Source organism: Melitaea cinxia, chromosome 2 (genome assembly GCF_905220565.1).
Source record: "Melitaea cinxia chromosome 2, ilMelCinx1.1, whole genome shotgun sequence".
Taxonomy (NCBI): Eukaryota; Metazoa; Arthropoda; class Insecta; order Lepidoptera; family Nymphalidae; genus Melitaea; species Melitaea cinxia.
Window position 1 is genome coordinate 11001264 of NC_059395.1, and position 23232 is coordinate 11024495.

General features: G+C 32.1%; 3 protein-coding genes across 3 annotated transcripts; 1 reads left to right on the forward strand and 2 right to left on the reverse strand.

Moving 5' to 3' along the window:
* The first annotated feature begins 4091 nt into the window (after positions 1-4091).
* Positions 4092-16663, forward strand: LOC123664707 (cryptochrome-1-like). The gene is made up of 8 exons (XM_045599212.1): positions 4092-4177; positions 6874-7058; positions 7785-7956; positions 10878-11103; positions 11358-11498; positions 13258-13409; positions 14697-14902; positions 15933-16663. Exons 1-8 carry the CDS (start codon positions 4107-4109, stop codon positions 16643-16645), a joined length of 1866 nt encoding a protein of 621 aa, XP_045455168.1. The 5' UTR covers positions 4092-4106; the 3' UTR covers positions 16646-16663.
* A 57-nt stretch (positions 16664-16720) lies between these two features.
* Positions 16721-19547, reverse strand: LOC123664836 (U7 snRNA-associated Sm-like protein LSm10). Its single transcript, XM_045599267.1, has 4 exons — positions 19384-19547; positions 18612-18785; positions 17000-17117; positions 16721-16915 (listed from the first exon to the last, which is right to left on the reverse strand). The coding sequence occupies exons 2-4, from the start codon at positions 18749-18751 to the stop codon at positions 16769-16771; spliced, it is 405 nt and encodes a 134-aa protein (XP_045455223.1). The 5' UTR covers positions 18752-18785; positions 19384-19547; the 3' UTR covers positions 16721-16768.
* Positions 18968-19360, reverse strand: LOC123661420. Its single transcript, XM_045596384.1, has one exon. The coding sequence runs from the start codon at positions 19358-19360 to the stop codon at positions 18968-18970; it is 393 nt and encodes a 130-aa protein (XP_045452340.1).
* Positions 19548-23232: the final 3685 nt, after the last annotated feature.

The window sequence follows — 23232 nt, forward strand, 5'->3', positions numbered from 1 at the left end:
CCTTTTTTTAACTACGTAAAAGGGTTTGACTATATTTATGCAAATAAATAAAATACATAGAGCAACACGGAGTCCGTGTTGCTCTTTGATAAAATACAATTGTTTCAATGGAGTTTTAGATCAGCCATAATTTTTGATCGAAACCATTTTTATGCTGACAATATGAAAGAAAGAGACACACGGCCTCCGTTGTGACTATCTCTCTTTCGGCTCGGATTAGCCTCTGTATAATGCGCAACAGATTACAGAATATAATACTTAAGGCGTTGAATTAGTGTTCATTTTCGTATTTACAAATTTACAGAGTAATCGGTCCTGTCAGTATATTACGTCCATGGTATTTACTGTATAATATACTATATAATTTATAGGTACATGTATATAAAAGTCACGTTGCAAGCGGCGTGGCTGATTTCTTATTCTGGCATACTTTCATATACTCTTTGTGACATGCTATCTGTAATCTGTACATTAAGCTTGAGTTTGCCACTTTTCTGTTCAAATGTATGAACGTAGTTTTCAATGCAATTATTCTAGAATATACAATTGTTTTAATTGTGGATAGTTATATGTTATTGAAAGATTATTCTTTAAGATAATAATTATATCTGCTTAAATTACTCAAAACTGTGAGTTAGTGCTTCATATATCAAAATTGCAAAGAAGACAAAAGCAAAATATAACATTAATAAAGTTTTTATGACGATGTGATTTATAAACACAACAAATTGTTTTGTTATTGGTGACTTTATAATTAAAATAGAGAAGATAATGTTTTACTCTGGAGGCTTAATGCTGAGCGCGACTGCTGAACAAATTACAAGGTGAGAAATACGCGATTATAAATATATAATTAAGATAAGTTTAAGACTAAAGTACAATTACTTGCTTAAATAATAAATTGATAGAAGTCATCAGAAGTTATTACAAAATCTATACATGAATATACTGAGATGTTTTAATATACCTATAGTGTTGAAAAAAACATGGATTGGATAAGATTTTCTATATTAAAAAATATGTAAAATACAAAATTTAGAATTTTTTTTTCAATCTGATTAAATAAAATTAAAAAACTTATTGGTATTGTTGAGTTGCTTGAAAACAATTGGAGCTTTTTCAGGAGCCAAATTTTATTAATAGTCCTTTATTTTTAATTTTTTTTATGCTTTGTAAATTATTTATTACATGATCCAAAAGTTTAATTATAAATACATTTTTGATCAAGTAAAATGTATATGTGAAATATGTATATGGTGTCAAATGATTTTTTGAACTCGAACAAATTGCCTTAGCTCATTAAATTATGAACATGGGTAAAATAAAAATTAATTAATTATGAAAATGTAAATATGCATAAGTTCTGTTATATTTGTATATTATTGTTGTCATTTTGATAATATTTAGTTTTTTTATTAGGTTTATTGCCCTAGAATATGTAGTTTGATTCTAATAATTTTTAAACTTTTGTTTCTTAGATTTATAAAATGAAAAATTACTCGTGCATTCATTGCATAGATAAATTATTTAAAGTATTAAACTTTTGGGCCTATTTTTCTTTACAGGTTAAGGGGGATTCATCTTACCCACATATAGGTGTCGGTCTAATTAGTAACATATTATAAACAATGAAATTGATGCTATCCTTTTAAAGCATTCTGGATCAGTGTACATATTTCTAGCACGAAACCAGTTTTATCTTTTTGTGGTAACAAAAACTTTATTATTATAAAATATGACAAACAAATTACTCAAATAACTATGTTTACGTAATTTAGTTTATTTATTGTATTTTAATTATTCATTAATCAATTGACACCCCATTGGTTCAACGGTCACAGCACTGGTTTGTGGCTGTTGTGCTGATGGTTGCGGGTTCAATCCCCGTACATTGCAAATATTTGTGTTGGCCATACAGATGTTTGCCGTGGTCTGGGTGTCTGTGCAGTCCTTGTGGGTCTCCCCACCCTACCTTGGAGAGCATGCAATAGCTCTGTAAGCTTGTAATTGTTTTGTAGAAGATCCATTGTGTAACATCAATGCAAGGCCATATAAAACCATTTCAATAAATGTTTTATTAATCAATTGTCTTTTTTAAAAAAAAGACATGTGATTTTAGACAGTGATGTCGGTGACGTAGCTATGTCGGCCGCGGAGACGAGCAAGCGGACTCCAGTCACGGCCCTCGGAGCCTCGATACCGTCTCGTCCGCAAGGGAAGCACACCGTGCATTGGTTCAGGAAGGGCCTACGGTTACATGATAACCCGGCCCTACGTGAGGGGCTCATCGATGCTGCGACGTTTAGATGCGTCTTCATTATCGATCCTTGGTTCGCGAGCTCGTCCAATGTTGGAATCAACAAATGGAGGTAATTAATTATCTACAGACAATAATAATGTAGTGTAATAATAACATGTATTAATATTAATTTGACTAAAGTTTTTCTGTCTGATGTAAAAGGCTTAGGGCCTGTTTCACCGGTTGTGGATAATGCTATTCAGCATTAATTGCCTTTATTTTTAGGAGATATTTTTATTTGCAAAAATGTATCTAAAATTTTTAATTTATTAATTGAGGAGAAACAGGCCCTAATCGCCTATTATATCCTGTTTTTAAAATATTCGTGAATTTCAGGGTAAACTTTATCCACAACCGAAACATTTAACTATTTATGATCAGGCCGTATCGTTTTTTTTATATAGTAAACCAGGTTTTCTTGAGTCCTTTATCATTCGTAATAATTTCGTCAAGTATCTAACTATTTTGGCTTGGGAAATCGTGATGAAACCCACAGTTTAAAAAAGTAAGTTCTAAGTATTAACTATTATGTTAGTAGCAGCCAAAATTGGTTAATTGATTGGATCTTATAGATTTTTCCGTGGAAATTAGTTTACTCACTATAATAGACAAACAGGAACTTCATTTTTACTGCCGACATACTCACTGTCAGAATGTAATGATTCGCTTTGCGCCACGTATCTAATATATATTTTGAGTTCAAGATGTCATTATAATTCTAACTAACGCCACTTTAAGATTACTTGGCGATTAAGTCGTAGATCACGAGCGAAGCTTATTGTATTGTATAACAACTACTGTTAGTCATTATAATTATATTGTCCTGATTACGATGTTATAAAATGGCGATAATCAGGCCCTACGTGAGTGGTGAGTGGCCTAAAAGCCTATTTCACAGGTTATTAAAGAATTAATCTGACGTATGACGACATTGGCTGCTGCGTGGCTTACGGTATTAAAGAATATAGCCACCCCCTATCTTCCCGTAGGTGTCGTAAGAGGCGACTAAGGGATAACACGCAGTTCCACTACTATCTTGGAACTTAAACAGCCGACCGATGGCGGGATAACCATCCAACCGCTGGTTTTGAAATACACAGGCCAAAGACGGGCAGCAGCGTCTTCAGTGCGACAAAGTCAGCCCTGCGGTCACCAACCCGCCTGCCCAGCGTGGTGACTATGGGCAAAACGTGAGTTCACGCCATTTTTGGCGTGAACTTGTGGAGACCTATGTCCAGTAGTGGACTGTGAAAGTCTGATGTGATGTGATGACGATATGTACTAGATAAAAGGTTATGACATGTTTTCAATTTTCATCATTAAAACTCCAATTTATCTGTCAGATATTTCTTTTCGTAACTTTTTAATCCAAGAAATTTATTAGATGAAGTGAAACAGGCACTAAGGATGTTTTACCTCCTGCTTATAAAACCTATCATTAGCTTAAGTGCGAGATAAACTTTATCGGCAACCTTTTCAGCAGGCTCTAAACCTTGTACCATCTAACTATTTTATATCTAACTCGCTGGCCCGGCGATTTTTCTACCGTCTAATAACGGGAAATTATGAGCGCAGATATATATCGGCGATTTATTTTTATTTATATAAGATACGGTGCTATTGTAGATTTCTTCTACAATGCCTTGAAGATTTAGACAGCAATCTAAAAAAGTTAAATTCACGGCTATTTGTCGTGAGAGGCCAGCCTGCAGACGCATTGCCAAAACTGTTCCGGGAATGGGGTACCACTGCGCTGACCTTTGAAGAGGACCCCGAGCCTTATGGCCGAGTCCGTGACCACAACATTATGACCAAGTGCCGAGAAGTTGGCATCACTGTAACGTCCAGGGTCTCGCACACCTTGTACAAATTGGACAAGTACGTTTTTTATTTCATTTGTGTTTTAATTTTTATATGCTTAGATCTGCTGAATTAACGACAGCTGCAATTAATTTGTAGTTTTGTACCTATAAAGGTAATAATACGATACTATTATTATCGTAATAAAGGTACAAATTAATTGCAGATTTTTGCTATATTTATACTACTACGATAAAATTAGAACTAAAATTTGTAACTAGACTTAAGGTAGGTGTACTGAGATAAGGTAGTTTTGAATATGAGACAAGAAAACACTCAAGTTACGTATACTAATTGACAAATATTTATCTAGTGGTCGCCCCGTAGTCGAAATTCATATAAGTTTGAACATTGAACATATAATATGTATGCGTGTGTGTCAAATACACGGTAGTGTGTGGAAAGTTTTTTTTTACTGATTTAATGTATTTTTTATGCATAACTAAAAAGAAATAGCATTCTGCACTCTATATAAACCATAAGTATACGAAATTTTATGCTCCTCCGTCCGCGCAATTTTTGTAAAAAGGGGTACAAAGTTTTTGCTTTACGTATTAATATATAGATAGATGTGTATATCAATATGTGTATGTCAATGAATGTCGTACTTTTTAGATTATGTGCTAGTATTATTACCATTAATTTTTTTTTTCGTGTAGTGGTCTGCCTAAGTCGTACCTGAAGCCAATGCAATAGAAATCTAATTATTTATAATAAGAATAAAAAATGCTTAGTTATTAAATAGGAAATAGTATTTAAGTTAACAGGTCGGTTTTCTTCATTTTTAAATTTTCTTGAATTACATAGTTTTTTTAAGAGATTCTTGCTTTATATTATTTGCTTCCCTTTGAGACGAAGTCGTCTTCAAATTTAATGTGGTATAGAAACTTTTTTATCGGTTATAAATAACTGTGGTTGACATTCCCGCATTCGTTCGAATTTGTAGCAGACAGGAAAGCTTCTGACAAGGGTCTATGTTAACAATAACACGTTTTGTGGAATGAAAAATCATTATGAATACAAATACATGGTTAATTAAAGAAAAAGCGCTTTTTTAAATTTCGTTTAATAAACTTGTTCAAATAAATAAATTTCACCCAAATGTCCTCGGATTGAAATGATTTTCGATGAGTTGTTTTTCTTCTTCGGCAATTTAGTTTATGGTACAACTTGTAAATAATTGAATAATTTTGGTCGTTTTTTTATTTTTCGTGATCGGTAAAATAAGAAATTCAGTGTCTGTGCAAATACTACGACTTTTAGGAATTTGTTGTAAGTAGCGCTAACAATAACATTAATAACATTTTCAAATAATATTAAAAGAGAGAAAATACTTTTTTCTTAACTATACTTAATATTATAAAGCTGAAGAGTTTGTTTGTTTGTTTGAACGCGCTAATCTCAGAAACTGCTGGTCTGATTTGAAAAATTCTTTTAGTGTTAGATAGTCCATTTATCGAGGAAGGTTATAGGCTATATATCATCACGCTAAAACCAAAAGGAGCGGAGCACCAACGAAGAATGTTCAAAATCGGGGGTTCTTTTTCCCTTTTGAGAGCTTCCGCTGCGTGCGCTGTGAAAACAGTTAAAGTTTCGCAAAAATCATGTATGACAGAATTGATCCTCTTTAAAAGTTCTAAAAAAAAGTCCGCGACAGCATATATCTATTTTTTAAGGTTGGCTCACTATAACCTTTTTTAAGCTAACCAAGTTTGTTCTAAAATAATGTATTATTTGCGACGATGTTTTTATAAACATGATATTAATCCTTATCTAAATAAATACATTATTCATCACAACTATTTGATTTAAAACAAAATAGCCTTTTACTTAATTCGATTTCAATGAGTATCTCAGGAGATATCGCAGTTTTTAAATAATATCGCAGCAAAATAATAATAATCAAGTATTGCGCGCGCCTCTGTTCCACGCGGACGAAGTCGCGCGCAGAAGCTAGTTCTTCATAAAATGCTATCGGACGTTTCAGAAAATTCTAGGCGTTATATTTTGTATGCACTGGCAATGGCAATGGCTCGAACATTACAAGTATGCGATGAATAATGATGAATAATCGAGTATTATGATTCTAAATAACATTCATATTACGTTCTTGTGTATAAACTAGGATCCAAAATTAAAATATCATTAATTTCAGTGATTTAAATTTAAAAAATGAAAGCAAAAAAATAAAAAATAAATAAATAAACTTTAATTAAATGAATGCCTTATACTAACTGTAGAATCGAGTGCCATGAACAGTGGCGTAGCGTGGTTTTTGCCGCCCGGGGCCATCGAAAATTGTCTGCCCCTACCAATTTATTTAAAATTTGTTTCCAAATTAATTTATCACACTCATTGCAAACACAATTTTCATTATGTTCATTAATCGACTTAAAAAAAAAAAGATTGGATAATTTTTTTGTGACATTTGAAAAAATCGTGGTGATTTTGCCCTTTCGTGTTCCGCCAGGAGCCATGGCACCCATCACGCTAAGCCACTGGCCATGAAAAGCTTTTAGCATTTGTAAAACGTGCTGTTTTAGTGTAAAAAAAAGGCAAAGAAAATAATAAATAATTTTTTACCAAGTTTACTGGTTTTAGGGTTTTTTTTGTCAAAATTCATGATTAGAAAGCAGTTGGTATAAAGTGCCCAATTGAAGTGATATAATTTTTGCAGAAGTACACGGAAATCAATATAGTGTGCGTGTTTTTAGTATTATAGAACGTAATGGAGGGAAGGCACCATTAACATACCACCAGTTCCAAGCGCTGATCGCGAGTATGCCCCCGCCGCCCCCGGCCGAGGCCGCCATATCCGTGCGGATGTTAAATGGAGCCATCACGCCGCTTTCTGACGATCACGACGATCGCTTCGGCGTTCCCACTCTCGAAGAACTTGGTCTGTATATTGTCTACTACATAATACCCTATTTAATGTGTGTAACTGTTGAATTCAAAGACTGTACATACACGCATACGAAAAAAAAAAAACATTCAAATATATAATTTGATTACGCATTTTTCAGCTCGTAATCTATAAGTATGTAAACATATCTATAAATTATAATCTTCTAATATATAAAATTCTAGTGTCGCGGCGGCTTGACCGATTCTCATGAAATTTTGTGTGCATATTGGGTGGGTCTGAGAATCGAATAACATCTATTTTTCATACCCCCTAAGTTATAAGAGGGGGGATTAATGGGGTTAATAACATATATGGCAAAACGACGTTCGCGGGGTCAGCTAGTATATATATATATGTTAAATGTGCTAATATATATATATATATATAATATATATTTGAGATAAAAATAATTCATTTCATCTACAGTATTGTTCTGTTACTTTCCTTTATAACAAAAACATAAATAAAAGTTTTCCCTTGTTGCCTAATACGTTTCGCTCGGCGTGTGCGGACACGTGCCGATCATTACTAGGGTAGCTTCTATGAAGGTTGATTTCGTAATGTTATGCCTTATATTGTTATTGAGCATAAAAATCGTTCTTTAAGTCATATAACATAATATTTACATTATATAGATAAAATTATTTTAAAATCTGTTTAATTGGCTTTATATTGCTATCAATTTGTATTAATTTAATATATATGCATGTTTTTTAGGATTTGAAACAGAAGGACTAAAGCCTCCAGTTTGGATCGGAGGTGAAAATGAGGCGCTGTTAAGGCTGGAAAGGCATTTGGAGAGGAAAGCGTGGGTTGCATCGTTCGGACGTCCAAAAATGACACCACAGTCTCTACTAGCTAGTCAGACAGGACTGTCGCCTTATTTAAGGTATAGAGCATCTGTTTGTTGAGAGCATCTGTCTGTTGTCATTCTGTAAGCAGTGACGTAGCGAGTTTAATTCGCGCCCGGGGCCCAATACATCTTTAGTGACCAATTCGACCCCCCCCTCCCTCCGGCAATTCGAAAACCATTTGATATTTCCAACATTTTTTTATTTTGCGGATTATTGTATTCGCCCGGGGCCTTATGACCCCCTTGTGCCCAAAGAAAATAAAGGTCTATGCAGCATGACATGTCTTCGTCTATACAGACCGACTTTTATAGTTCTTTTTATAGTATTAATTTGTTCCATTATATGTAACAAAAAAAATATTAATCTAACCCGATTTCTAAAAAGCTTAGAATTGAATACTAGTACTAGTGTGTGTATTTGTCCTAGAGTAAAAACAATTTTTCTACAAAAATTTCCCTAATCTAAAAAACTATCAGACATTATATATATATCTTGTTTTTTTGGAATTGTCCTAATTGGTAAACAAACCGCTGTCAATCGTAATTCACGTTTTTTCCGCATTTATCACTCACTTTCACAAAATATTAGCTTACGGACATTTGTAAAACTCCATTTACTATTTATTTCACTAAAAACAAATATCAATTTATCATTTTAAACACATAAAAACTACAAAATACGAATTCCGAGAGTACAGATAACTAATATTTTCGAATATGACATTTCAATATCTTTTTTTATAAGGCAAATAGGGATGTGGTCATAATATTTTTAGAAGTGAATGAGTATAAGTAAATGAACAGCATGAGCGATAAAATAGGCCATGTTCTTTAACTATATTTTAAAATTTCACGAATTATAACTTGTTAAATAATATTACAGTAAAGCGATTTGTTATTTATTTGTATTTTGTTATTAATTGTTTTTTTTTTCTTCTTTTTTTTATGTTGAGCGCACAAAAAAAAATGCTTACAAAATATTGCAAATGTCAATCATTTATGGTAAAGTGTTCATTGTAAAGGTTTTATTTTATATTATGAATATTTCTGAATATCAATTTCATCCTGAACATTTTTAATGCTATCCCATATAATATTAAAGTATACCACATAGCAACGGCATAAACGTTTACTGTAGTTCACAGGAAAAAATTTTGAGACTTTAGGATGAGACTTAAGATTACCCAATGAGAGCTTCGTGGAGTACAATGTTATTAGTCCTTTTTTTAGATGTTAGAGAGAGTGTGCCGCCGGCGCAAGGTTTTTTATTCATAGTAAATACAAATAATGTGACAATAATATTAATAGGGTCGACTTTTTTTAGACACAGGCGGCCCCTTTATTTTGTTGTAAATTTTATTTTTGGTTTTTTTTTTTACCGACCATATCACATAAACGAAATATATAGGGGACTGTCCACTTTGTATGGGGGTTTCGGCCCCGAGTGGACAGTCACTGAGAATAATAATTATATATTAAGTTAGTAGTACTAACAAGTATGAATTAGAAAAATGATATAGTTTTGTATCCAGGTGTTTCATTTTTTGTTTTTTTGTGGATAATTACAAGAAGGTTTCTGAAATAAAAAATCATTGTTTTGTTATTTTTGTTTTACTAATCGGATTCGTACGTTAACAGAATGTTATCTAAAAACTAGGCAGGTAGATTTATAAAATCTTGAAACCTTTTTCAGCCCAAAAACCAAATAATTTCATGACATGGCCACAACAACCTACTGTCCGTCGACCAACCATGCAGTTGCAATAATATTTTTTTATGGCTTCTCTGCCTGACCTTTATTGTTTACATATAAAATAAATACAAAATATATTTTCCTACTTATGAATATGCCTACTGTGTATTTTACGTCGCAGTAGTGATGAATTCTCGGTTGACGGAAAACCTTACAGTAGGTTGCTATATCACCATGAAAGCAACATCGAAGTCAAATGAATGTATGAAGCAAAAGTCTGTAGTTTAGGGTTGCCATAATAAATAATATTTTCAATAAACAAATAAATCGATTAAATCGATAATCGAATTTAATATAATTAATTGCTTGCTTTTTATTTAGTCAATAACAATGTTTCTAAAATAGTTTATTTTTCACCAAAGTTAAATGTTTTTTTACTAAATACACTTTTATAGACTTTTTTTAGACTTTTTTCTTATTAATTCGATTTAACAATACTTTTAATCGATTTTAACAAATAATTGATTTAAAAATATTTTAAAATCGATTGTTCGTTAATAATAATTGTTTTTTTAAGACTGGCAACGTGTTGTAATCAAATCACCAACCGAAAATAAACTAGAAGTATATAATTAATGAATTAAAATACTTATTAAATAAACTTTTCATCAGTTTATATTGATAAAACTGCAATTCACGAATAAACATGATTTAATTTATGAAAATTATTGGTATATTTGTTTTTTTGTATGAATTCTGTTCACCTTGGGCCAAAATGGACAGTCCCCTTTGTTGCCTTTTATGCTCGATGCTCGATTAATATTTTTTTTTTTCGTAATTCTGTACCTCTACTAATTCTTAGCAAAAATATTCAATATATTATTAGGTTTTGAAATAATTTTAGCAATATGGTATCATTAAATATTTCGATGTAAAATTAATTTTACTTTGTCTATGGCTTATTGATATTGTTCATTCATTTGCTCTTTGTGTCACTTCACTAAGCTACACTATACTCTAATTGTCTGTGGTCATAAGTACGCCATATTTGTTTACCAATTAGGACAATTCCAAAAAAACAGACCTTACATGTGTTTTAAAAGCTGTTTGAAAAATTTAAATGGCGCATTTTAATTTTATGATTTGATAAATTTTTAATCAGCACTATAATATTAAAAAGTCCGTATTAGGCGGCAGAATGATAACCATTTCGATTTTTATTGCTGCATGTTAGCATGGAAATAAATTGCTACCGTGTTTCCAGATTCGGTTGCTTATCCACAAGGTTGTTCTATTATCAGTTGACTGAGCTGTATAAAAGAATTAAACGTGTACGACCGCCATTATCTTTACACGGACAAATACTTTGGAGGGAATTTTTTTATTGCGCCGCGACAAGGAATCCGAATTTTGATCGCATGGAAGGAAATCCAATATGTGTACAGATCCCTTGGAAGAAAAATCAAGACGCTCTCGCCAAGTGGGCAAATGTAATTAAGAATTTTATTACCTATATATGTTAAATGTGTTAATATGAATTACATGTCGCATGTATAAAAAATCATCTCATGAAGATGGCCGACTTGGATCAATTTTATAATCGGCTTCGTAATATGCACAACAAGGTTTGTATGAAAAAATAGTAGGAAATGTGATGTTCAGTTTCATCTATTGTGTTTTCATAACATCCCTTCTAAGATGGTGTATTTTTTGAGATACATATTAAAATTATAAATAATTTCAGGCTCAAACCGGCTTTCCATGGATAGACGCAATAATGACCCAACTGCGGGAAGAAGGCTGGATCCACCACCTAGCTCGACATGCGGTCGCTTGCTTCCTCACTAGAGGAGACCTTTGGATCTCCTGGGAAGAGGGCATGAAGGTTAGTTAATAGCTTGAAGGATATCATAATCATATTACGCGTAGGAAGGAATTTACTGGATATATGGATAATATGTAAACAATTTTTGATGCTACTATTTTAAATCTCAGACAATAGTCGTTAAAATAAATGCAGAGGCGGCTCGTGACATTTTTTCAATGGGATGTTCCCAAAAAAATAAACGAAAAACTAGAGCTTACCATTTATTTATTTGTATAGAAAATCCATTCCGTCCATGCAGATTCACCATCACTGTAGGCGCCATTTCCAAACACCAGACACGGAAAACAAAATCATTTATTGCTTTCTTCACATCCAACACACAGGTGTTGAAATATTGTTCAGATTTAAAAACACGCGTATAAGATTTAGTTTTCGTACTACATTTTTGAGTAAGTAGTAAATACAATTTTAGTTCGAGGCATATTTTGACTCTTTGACACACCTTAGTAAAAGATAAACCGTATTGTTCCATTTTAAACACAAAATGTCACGCACAAATTATTTTTACTATTTATTAAAAAGAAAAACCGTTAAATAAAATAACTGAAGAAGCCGACACGTTTGTTTGTATACATAAGAACGGCAACAGCGGATAGTTTTGGGCAAGTTATCCCCGCGGCGCGCGCGCCCCGCACGCCACACGGCTAACATGCGGCAGGTATAGCAACGTCGCGCGTGAGCGGTGCTCCAGATAAGGCTAATTTCTGATATGAAATCTTTTTACTTCACGCTTCGACGTCTCTTTCGCACTCATTGAATACAGTGCTAAGAATCGTACTAAACTTCGTTTCATTGGAACGCAATCAAGGGCGCTCAACTCGTACACTACGGCACTATTTTATGGGCATAGTAGAATAGACATAATTTAATGTAGTACAGTATACTATATAATATTAAGAAATATAGGATTTCAAATTATCTGTGTTATTTTTCAATCGTATATTTGGAGTGGTAGTGCACTGCACCAGTATATAAAGTAACTGACTTTAATTAATACAAAATCCAAAAATTTGGTACACTTACAGAGTTATCAAACAGTAGCTTAAAATAGCCCCGTACCGGTCACATGTGTTAAAATAAACAGAGGCCTGGTCATATCCAGCAAGTACTGTTAAGCTATAAAATACTGTATCTATGTGTCTAAAATTCATCTCATGCTTGGTAGTGACGATAAACGTCTTGAAGAAACTTTAACATCTTTACAGAAGTTTTGAGAGGATTAGGCGTTGATGCTTCACCTTAACAGTTACAAGGTCATTTTGAACGTTGTAACTGTTAATGGTCACCAAAATCATAGTGATGTTAATAGGATTGATAATCTACTAATGAAATGGTGTCATAATGCCACCATTCTGCTACACCTTTGAAGATATTGAAGATTACTAAAATTAAATATGTTAATGTAATATGATTACGATAACGGTGTCGTTTCATAGTCCAGGATAGACATTACTTACTGTTTTCTATTGAGGCCATAGCAAAAAATTACTTGGTCAAAATGGCTGGTACGATTGGAAAAGTTCTTACCAACCGTACCACAGACAAATATTACTGCTATCAAGTAGTGTTGTGTTACTTTGATCAGTAAGGTAGTCAAAGTGCTTTAAAGGGTCGGTATAGGATTAGTAACTACTTTGGAATGTTCCCGGGGTTGCAGGCGCCTATAGCCTATGGTACCCGGTTACCATCAGACGAACCGTACGCTTATTTGCCACTCTAGTCTAGTGATCTAAAAACTTGTATGTGTCTGTGGCAGGTGTTTGATGAGCTGTTACTGGACGCGGACTGGTCGGTGAATGCGGGCATGTGGATGTGGCTCTCGTGCTCGTCCTTCTTCCAGCAGTTCTTCCACTGCTACTGCCCCGTGCGATTCGGTCGAAAGACTGATCCTAATGGCGATTTTATTAGGTATTTTACTCAATATAAGTATCCATAACAAATTAATTTTGCGAAGTATCATATTATTGTGCATCGTATATTTTAATCACATCACGTAGTATTCATGCATCATTGTAATTACCTAGAGACTCGGTACTTTTAGCTTCTAGATCTAAATTACTTTCTGGTTTTAGTATTGCCACAGCTTGGTACTTTGTTAAGCCTCATATATTTAAGCTAGAAGTTCTTATGCTTGTATGATCATTGTAATAATGGTAACATTTTCTAACAATTTCATCAAACACAAATAGTCAGTCTTGATTCTATAGTGGGATATTTTTTTTTGTATTCGTATTGTTTACGTGCACACAACATTTTTCATTTTATTTTTTTACTAATTTACTGTACCTACTTATTTGTGTCATTAATTTTAAGGCTACATTTTGTTTTAATTTACGCATTTGCAATTTCAGAGAAAGGGTGAAAAAAGGAGTTTAAGAAATAAATAATGACAACTGACATCTTCCAATATTTGGTAGGATTTCGACTGTTCTTCTACAAAGATTTAATAAACTACAAAGATTTTTGTGGTCACGGTTTCTGATTAAATTTTGTGTAAAACTAAGAATTTTTAAGAGTTTTTTTCTTAGATGAAGGGAATGAAAAAAATATCTCAAAAATGTGTAACGATAATCACTTGAATAAACACATCAACATTTATTTTTTAAATCTTTATTATAAATATTTGTAATGGTTTTTACTAAAAAACACGTAACGTTAGTGATGTAGCTAAATGTGGATGAAACGGAGATTTGTGTCCTGGTGCTCAAATGGATCTTTTCCGGAAGCCCTTTAAAGACCAAACTTGATGATAAATGCTAAAAGCCACGACTAAATAACTGTATTAATTTATTACTATTGATTATAATTGATTATATTAATTTTTCAAGGAGCTGGCCTAAAGCCCTTTTCTACATGTTTAATAATCTCTATAATAATAATTTATATGATTAAATTAATGTTTGTATGTATGTCTTTTATAGAATCGTAAACTATGCATTTGATTGCCCTCAAAGGTTCCGAGTACGACCAAAAAAAAAAAAAAACAAAAGAAAAAAAGAGTAGCAATGCGCGCAGGGTACAGCTAGCACACTAATAAATACTTTTTTACTGGAACAATGTCTTGTCTTTATTGAATTAGGCTCCAGTAAAAATAATACTGACAGCGCCTCACATGTGACTGCCCACGCTACGTCACTAAACAACCCACAAAAGCCACTGTAAAGAAGTAGTATCATCCCCTGCTCTCCCCACCAGGAAGTACATTCCAGTGCTGAAGAACTTGCCGACGCGGTACATCCATGAGCCCTGGGTGGCTCCAGAGGCAGTGCAACAAGCGGCCAACTGTGTCATCGGACGTGACTACCCTCTACCCATGGTCGATCACGCGAAGGCATCGCAGATTAACATTGAGCGAATCAAGCAGGTCTATGCGCAGCTCGCCAAGTACAAGCCGCAGCAAGGTGACTAGTATATCAATAATAAATAATAAACGCCTCACATTCCATTCACTCCTCACATTCAACTTAAAAATCATAAATTTTAAATTACACTACTACAATGTAAATTAGCTATAAATTTAGTGTTGATAATCATTTATTATTTTCTGATGTTTACGCGAATTTCACTCATAACGAAACAACTTTTTCGGATTTTATTGCAGTTTATTGAGTTTTTTAGACGACCTGACATTTCAGATACTTAACAGCAACCATAGCCACGGAAGGACCTAATTATACAATTAGAAATCAATATAATAGTTCTGCTGAATGTTTAAAAATCGATACATTTTTCTACAAACTATTTTAGTAGATTAATAATTGTAGTAATAATTGTTTCCTAAATAAAATAAATAAAAAAAATTTCGATTGCAGGCAAACAAAGAAAAACCGACTTCAATTATATCGACAAGTAATACAACGTAGGTAGACGAAAAAATAGTCAAGTAAATACGCATTATCAAAGATTACTCAAAAAGTTGTAATCAGATCTCGACGAAATTTAAATGTGACCATGACATGATAAACATCGGCTTTCGATGAAATTAAAAATCATTAAAATCGGTACACCTAGTACAAAGTTATGCGAATTTTCGGGTTTCTCTCGATTTCTCTGGGATCCCATCATCAGATCCTGGTTTCCTTATCATAGTACCAAACTAGAGGGATATTTCCTTTCCAACAAAAAAAAAATTATCAAAATCGGTTCATAAACGACGGAGTTATCCCTGAACATACATTATATATGTGTATATATATATATATATATATATATATACGGTCGAATTGAGTAACCTCCTCCTTTTTTTGAAGTCGGAAAAAAAATAGGTTTGAGAGTCCTAAATGTCTCATTACTTACAATAAGTATTTAAAAAAAATTAGTTATTTACCTTAAAAAAATTCGAAACTACTAAATAGTATCCAGTGACAATATGTATAGAAGTGTTGTAAATAATATTTGTTTTCAAATAGTTATTAACTGATTTTGTTACAGGTCCATCAATGACACAAGTATTGCAAAGGCCGAATGTTATGCAATCATCCCCAAGTCCAACCTCCATAATAGCCAGTATAAATCAGTCCAACTATTTATGTAGTCAGGCGCCAGATCCGGCACCACAGTCATCTTCTTCAAGTCAATACAAAGAAGATGACATGTTTCTTCGTCCTACTAAAAATAGTATTCGAGGAGCTGGAATGGCAAACAGGAATACACTCTTCAAACAGGTTGTTATTGTGCAACAAGCACAAAATTCAAGAGTACAACAAAATACTGCAGAAAACAATTATGATATGAATGGTGTCAATAGAGAGGCAGATAAGTCTTTTAAGATAAATAATAATGCTATGCAGAACTCTGAAAAATCTGAGAATTATGATTTCAAGAACTTAGTTATAAACAGTGGTAGTAAAAAGTTTTGTAACAATCCATTGGTATATATAAACCAACAAACTAACAAGACCGAGTATTATGACCAAGATGTCAAAATTGATGAATACAGCACAAGCAAGCCTAAATACTTTTTTACCAATAATGGAGTAATCCCTCACAATGATACCAATCAAAATTTTACATCTAACTATGGGAATAATTATAACAGAAATGAAATAAAGGCCCATGTAAAAAGTGAAGATGTTGAAAATGAAAATAAAATGAACATCAACAGTCCATCTGATTCTAAGCGTACAACAGATACAAATAAATAATTTAATTTTTAATTTCGATTTTGTTTTTTATTTTACATATTTAGTATCTCTTGGATGTTTTATGAAATGCAAAGGTAATAGTTTACAAGTAGTTTAATAATGGTTATATTATAATTAAAAAAATTAATTTTCTAATGATGCCACAGTTTTCATATGTTGTTGTAATGCCTTCTTTGCTTTTCGTGATTTCAAAATCGGTTTATCATCCTTGTCGTTATCTTTCTTATTTGCCTTTTTAAATTCATTTTTAATGTTTCCTAATATGGACACCTGAATAGAGAAATTTTTGTCAACAAATTAACAATTTAAAAACAAAAATATATATATTATTATTTGCGTTTTCCTTTAACTTACATTCTCGGGTATATGAACATATCTAAGATTTCGAGCTTGTAGAAACAAATTCTCAAAATAATATTCATTTCCTCGTCTATCACAGTATACTGCTTTACTAAAAGAAAGGTTCATGTAGCTGAAATCACAGTGTTGATTTAATTATAGATAATATACTAATGTTATAAAGAGGAAATATTTGATTGTTTGTTTGTATTGAAAAGGCTCCAAAACTACTGAACCGATTTGAAAAATTCTTTCATTGTTAGGAAGCTACACTATCCCCAGGTGACATAGGCTATATTATATTTTGAAAAATTAGCGATCCTTTCTAAAACTCCAATAATGTAACCCAAGGTGTAAAAAATTAGCAATAATAGTCTTTTCAACAATAATAATAAATAAAATCATTCAAAGAAGTTCATTAATCATAATCATCATCGTCGTCATGGGTTTATGTGTGTGTATCATAATTTTTAATTTTAACAACCGTGCGAAGCTGGGGCATGATGCTAAATATATATATATTGATTGATAAAACCAAGCTAGCCAGACAGGATGGTTTTTTAGCCTGGCCAAAATGAAATGAGTCTCAAAACATATCCTTTGATTGAGATAATCTTAAAAGTTATGAGATATATATATATAGATATGAAGGAGCTATTACAATACTATAAATAATATTCTCTATAATCTTATAATAAAAATTTATAAATCTATAAATTTATTTAATAATCCTAACATTTAAAGGCAAAAAGCTCTAAATCCACAAAATCCAGTTTTCATTTGCTTTAAAGTTTATTGCATTTGCATTGCAAAGGATTATCTTTAAAAATTGATAATATTTCTAAAATTCATTCAGTAGGTGATATACCTAAGGTTTTAAAATGTATTTATTAATATGTATCTTTTAGTCTTAAAAATGTTTATTATTTTATTTAATATAAAAAAATTACATTTTTACTACTGTTTTGTTTAATAACAACTAATAGATTAAGGTTATGTTTATGTCTACATAAGAATCTTTGCCATATCATCATAGTTTAATAATATCCCCCTGATAGTTTAATGAACTAAAATATGTTAAATGAACTTATATCATATAAACAATAGTTTTCATTCCTCATAATCCAAACAAATAAATAAAATTGAAATGTCTGTTTGTAATATTAAAATAACCACTTTTTTATAAATGCAATGTCTTCTCCATCTAACATGACATTGGTGAAATCATCTGTGCTATTCGGCACAAGAAAAAACCATTAATTCTAAATTCATTCATAAATATATATGAATGTTTACACGGTACATATACCAAAATGACGTTTTTTCCATTTTTGTCTGTCTGTTTTTTCCGGCTAATCTCTGAAATGGCTGGACAGATTTTCACAGGTCTTTCACTGGCAGATAGCTGATATAATAAGGAGTAACTTAGACTACTTTTATTTTAGAACATTATTTAATTTATAGCTCTGTAAATTGAACAATAACTTATTAGTTAAATTCCATGCAGACAAAGTCGCAGGCACAGCTAAGAAGTAAATATAATTATTATACTACTTAAAATATTACAAAATTATATATATATATATAGGGAGGTATGTGGTTGTTATTATGTTTTTCACTGACTTACCCATCAACCTGTATAAGTTGACCGCAGACATAAGAATCATTTCGAAGATCAACTGTAATATTTTTATCTTGCAATGATTTAACTAGACACAATAATGTATTGTGATAGAAAAACTTTTCCCTTGATGTTCCAATAAACATCGTTATTTTTAATTTGTTATTTAAAAATCAAAAACTGAAACAAACCCTAAATAAATTTTTATTTAATTTTATGTTGTCCAAAATAATAACACAACTACAATTCCTCAAATTTTGTTGTTGTTTACATAAGAAAGCATGACTAGATCCAGTCAGATATGAAAGTTGTTCAGAATTACAACAATGGATATGTTACTGGTACAAAAATTTTGTATAAAACTAATTTTGCTTCACTATAACTAGTCTTTCGTCAGGTTTTGACTTGAGCTCTAATTCTGCTTTAACAATTGACCATTTATCATCACATTTTTCAGCCCAAAAGTAATAAAATCCTCTGTCTTTTTGTCCAGTCACAGGAACACACAATTTTGCAGTGCCACCATCTGAGAAATTATTTTGAGTGTCACTCAATTTAATTTTTTTATCTTTTATGGGTTCACCAAGATAGTAAACTGCTCCTGGATGTTTCCGTAATATTTTTAAAGCATCTTTGTAATATTCAAAGTTTCTCACTCTATCTACAAGTTTATTTTGTAAATAAAAACCAGTTGTAGCGACAAGTAGTCCACCCCATCCAGCGATTTGAACTAATCCTCTAGTAGATATAGTCATAATAAACAGCAAAATACACTTACTTTTTGCCTTTATAAAAAGTAAATCTTTATATTTGAATAACAACTTAAAGAAAACATGTAAAAGGATTATAACTGATTATAACCTATAACATAAACGTAATAATCATCACAGATAATTATTAAAACCACGGTCTTATATACAGCAAAGACAAAGAGTATATAAAGGTATAATACATATAGGTCATGCAACTAAGCTCAATTTCAATGGTGAGACTTGAGAGTAGGACTGTTGATAAAATATCGATATCTCGAAATATCGATATTATTATTTAGAAATATTGATATATATTACTAATATTTTTCGAGACGATATATCGATAGTTCGATATTGAAATTTAAATATCGACACTCGATATTTTGAAGTAAAACTTCTTTACACGCGCTTGTCTTGGGGAGTAAGCTGGTGAATATGTGATGAGAGTGTAACAAAAAGTGTGATCGGGTGAGGCGATCAGAAGTTGATACATAAGTTAGTGAAACTTACTCTCAAACTACTTACTCTAAACTTACGCTTACTAGTTTTTTTAAGTAACTTTATTTTTTTTATTTTTTCTCGTTAATTATTTGAAGAAGAGAGAACATCATAAACTTAATCTACTGATCTTTATTTACACTACATTATTTTTTTCCTCTTTTAGTTTATTTATTTACATACTAGCTTTTACCCGCGGCTTCGCTCGCACTGAAGCCATTAAATAAGTAGAGGCATTTTATCTTTCGTAAAATATATATTTTTTTAATAAAAACTATCCTCTGTTACTTTTAATACCTCAAAGAATATAATAATAATTACAAAGTTTCATGATGATCAATTAAGTAGTTTTCGCGTGAAAGCGTAACAAACAAACACATTCACATTTAAAATATTAGTTGTAATTATCCTAAAATAAAATGTAATTTTCGTAGGTAATCCTCCACGCAGAGAAAACGAAACAACTTCATCATTATGCGACAGACATGAAGATATGCTCTTGAAAAATTTGTGTAATGCCAATTAATTTTTTGTTACAATGCCTGCTGAATTAAAGCAGTATTTAGATCAACCAAATATTTTAAGGTCATTAAATACACTAAAATTTTAGATTGATAGTAAACATTTCACTCTTGTTCTATCAGAAATAAATGTTAAATATTTGATTTCTTCTGCTACATCTGCATTCCATCTGAACGAATTGCTTCTATAATCAATCTTTTAGTGCCTAATAATCGTAACAGTTAAACAACTGAACATATAAAACAACGAGTGTTTTTAAAAACTCTTACTGAATATTGTACGCATTATTGTTTTATTAAAATTAAAGAATAATTACTTAAAACCTTACATTTTAATACACTTATAATTTAATTTGTTTAACAAATATATTGAATTATAAACTGTGTAAATTATTTTTGAGCCAACTTACGATTTTTTTTTAAAACAAAGCCGATGAAATCACATAAAAGAAAACCAATATATTGAAATATCGATATTTTTTTCGATATATCAAACTCCGATATTGATATATTTAAAAATATCGATATATCGAGAATCCGATATTTAAAAAAATACCCTACTTGAGAGCACGGTCTTATTATACAGGTCAGAAACTCAGAACACTGAGCTCAATTTCAATGGTGAGAGATTAGTACGATAATGTCTAACTTTTCATTGGTTCGGTTCATTTTTTCAAGAGTTGGAACACTGGTCTGTTCTAGACTGTTCCTTAGAAGCCGGAGGCGCGGAGGAGGGCAGCCCCCGCTCACTGTAACAAAACGCATACGCCCTTAGTGCTCCCTCAGACATACAATTGTAAGTTGGCCGACTAAATCGCAGAGTATACTAATAGGTATAGTGACATATGGAAGCCCGCACATCATTCCTCCAACTAAATTGTCCAACTAATTAATTGGATACCGATCGCATTAGAATCGAAAGTCACTTCCGATCGACGTACAATTAAAAAGTTGTCCAACTATTCGTTAGCACGGTTACCTTATACAAGCTCGCTGACTATCCAACTTAGTTGGTCAGTCGCACGGCAAGATGGAAGACGACTACACGCGTGCGCGTGATTTCCCTACGCCCAGATCTTCGTCGACGGGTACGACGTCTGCGTCCCGATCAGTTATTGCAAACGAAAAAGTAGAAGAACTTATAGATAAACCTTAATTAAAAAAAAATAGCATGTTTTAGAAATAAAAAAGGACATGGGTTTCAAAAGGTGCCAACCCCAAGAAATTAAAAAACAGCAGATTACCAATAAATAATTGTGTTTGCTCGCAAACGAAAAAGTTTGTTGGAGAAGAATTTGTATTTAGGTTTGCAGGTGTACCTTTGTTTCTTTCTATGCGTGTAAAAAAGCTGGTCTTAACAAAATAAAACTTATCTGACAATAAGATATAGAGGTAGGTAGGCAGAAACATCAATCATGTGCGAGAACCCGCAACCGATAGCACACTTTTCAGTTGGTATGACTATTGCGCCTACGTGTCGTCAAAGTATTAAATAAGTATAATATTAACACGTATTGTCATATTAGAATGTCTTTGACAATAGTTCTGTAAATATGTAAAAGAAAGCCTACGGTTATCTAAAAGAAACACAATTAAATAAATACCCTATATAATGTGATACGAATAGCTAAGCAAATTTTACTCGTGATAGGCTTCGCTTCTAAAACTCATCTCTTTAAATTAATAATTGTGTTTGCTCGCAAACGAAAAAAAAAAACCGACTTCAATTACATCGACAAGTAATACAACATAGATCGACGAAAAAATAGTCAAGCAACTACGCGTTTTCAAAGATTACTCAAAAAGTAGTTATCAGATCTCAATAAAATTTATATGTGACCACATGATAAACATCAGCTTTTGATTAAATTAAAAATTATCAAAATCGGTACACGCAGTAAAAAGTTATTGCGGATTTTCGAGAGTTTCCCTCGATTTCTCCGGGATTCCATCATCAGATCCTATAGTTTCCTTATCATGGTACTAAACTAGGAATATCCCCTTTCCAACAAAAAAAAAAAAGAATTATCAAAATCGGTACATCCAGTAGAAAGTTATGCGGTATAATACAACGTAGGTCGACGAAAAAAGCGTCAAGTAAAAACGCATTATTAGATATAACTCGAAAAGTAGTTGTTAGATCTCAAATAAATTTAAATGGGACCAATTGACACACACCGCCTTTCGATTAAAACAAAATTTGTCGAAATCGGTCTACCCGGTCAAAAGTTTTGATGTAACATACATAAAAAAATACAGTCGAATTGAGAACCTCCTCCTTTTTTGGAAGTGGGTTAAAAAACAGGAGAAAACAGTAGGTAAAGTAAAAAAAGGCAGATTTCATACTTTCCTCGTATAATTAAAATAATTACCTACTTTTATTAGTTATCAGGACTCACATACATTCTTAAAGTAACATTATTTTCCACTTTCATCCTCCATTGCCTCATCTTTTGTATTTTCAGACTCATTTTTCTTCTTAAAATCATACATATTGTTGTTAAATTTGCCTTTTTGTGCCTTCAAATGAGTAGCAATCAGTTATTTCGGATTTAACCGTTTGCTACTCATCTGCAGATTTGATGTGTATGACCTTATGGTCGATATTTTGATGCGTAGTTAAGTTTTCTTAATATTTATAGCAGAAAACATTCTTTAAACAGTGGTGCTACAAGTAGACACAAAAGTTACTTCAGCAATTCATACAATTACACAATGGTTTAACATTTGTGGATGCTTGAAATGTTTTAAAATATCCGAAAAATACGTTTTGGGGAATTTGGTACGTGGTTAATTTTGTACAAAGTTTGCAGGTACATGATTTCCCCGTGTATAAAATATGAATGTCAATCGAAT

Excerpts from the sequence above, each read along its gene's own strand:
- LOC123664707 (XM_045599212.1), top strand. The coding sequence starts at position 4,107 with ATGACCAAGTGCCGAGAAGTTGGCATCACTGTAACGTCCAGGGTCTCG. Across the intron at positions 7,957-10,877 it reads GGACTGTCGCCTTATTTAAG|ATTCGGTTGCTTATCCACAA; the intron begins GTATAGAGCATC and ends CCGTGTTTCCAG. Across the intron at positions 14,903-15,932 it reads CAAGTACAAGCCGCAGCAAG|GTCCATCAATGACACAAGTA; the intron begins GTGACTAGTATA and ends ATTTTGTTACAG.
- LOC123661420 (XM_045596384.1), bottom strand. The coding sequence starts at position 19,360 with ATGACTATATCTACTAGAGGATTAGTTCAAATCGCTGGATGGGGTGGA.
- LOC123664836 (XM_045599267.1), bottom strand. The coding sequence starts at position 18,751 with ATGTTTATTGGAACATCAAGGGAAAAGTTTTTCTATCACAATACATTA. Across the intron at positions 17,118-18,611 it reads CAACTTATACAGGTTGATGG|CTACATGAACCTTTCTTTTA; the intron begins GTAAGTCAGTGA and ends CTGTGATTTCAG. Across the intron at positions 16,916-16,999 it reads ATGTTCATATACCCGAGAAT|GTGTCCATATTAGGAAACAT; the intron begins GTAAGTTAAAGG and ends TTCTCTATTCAG.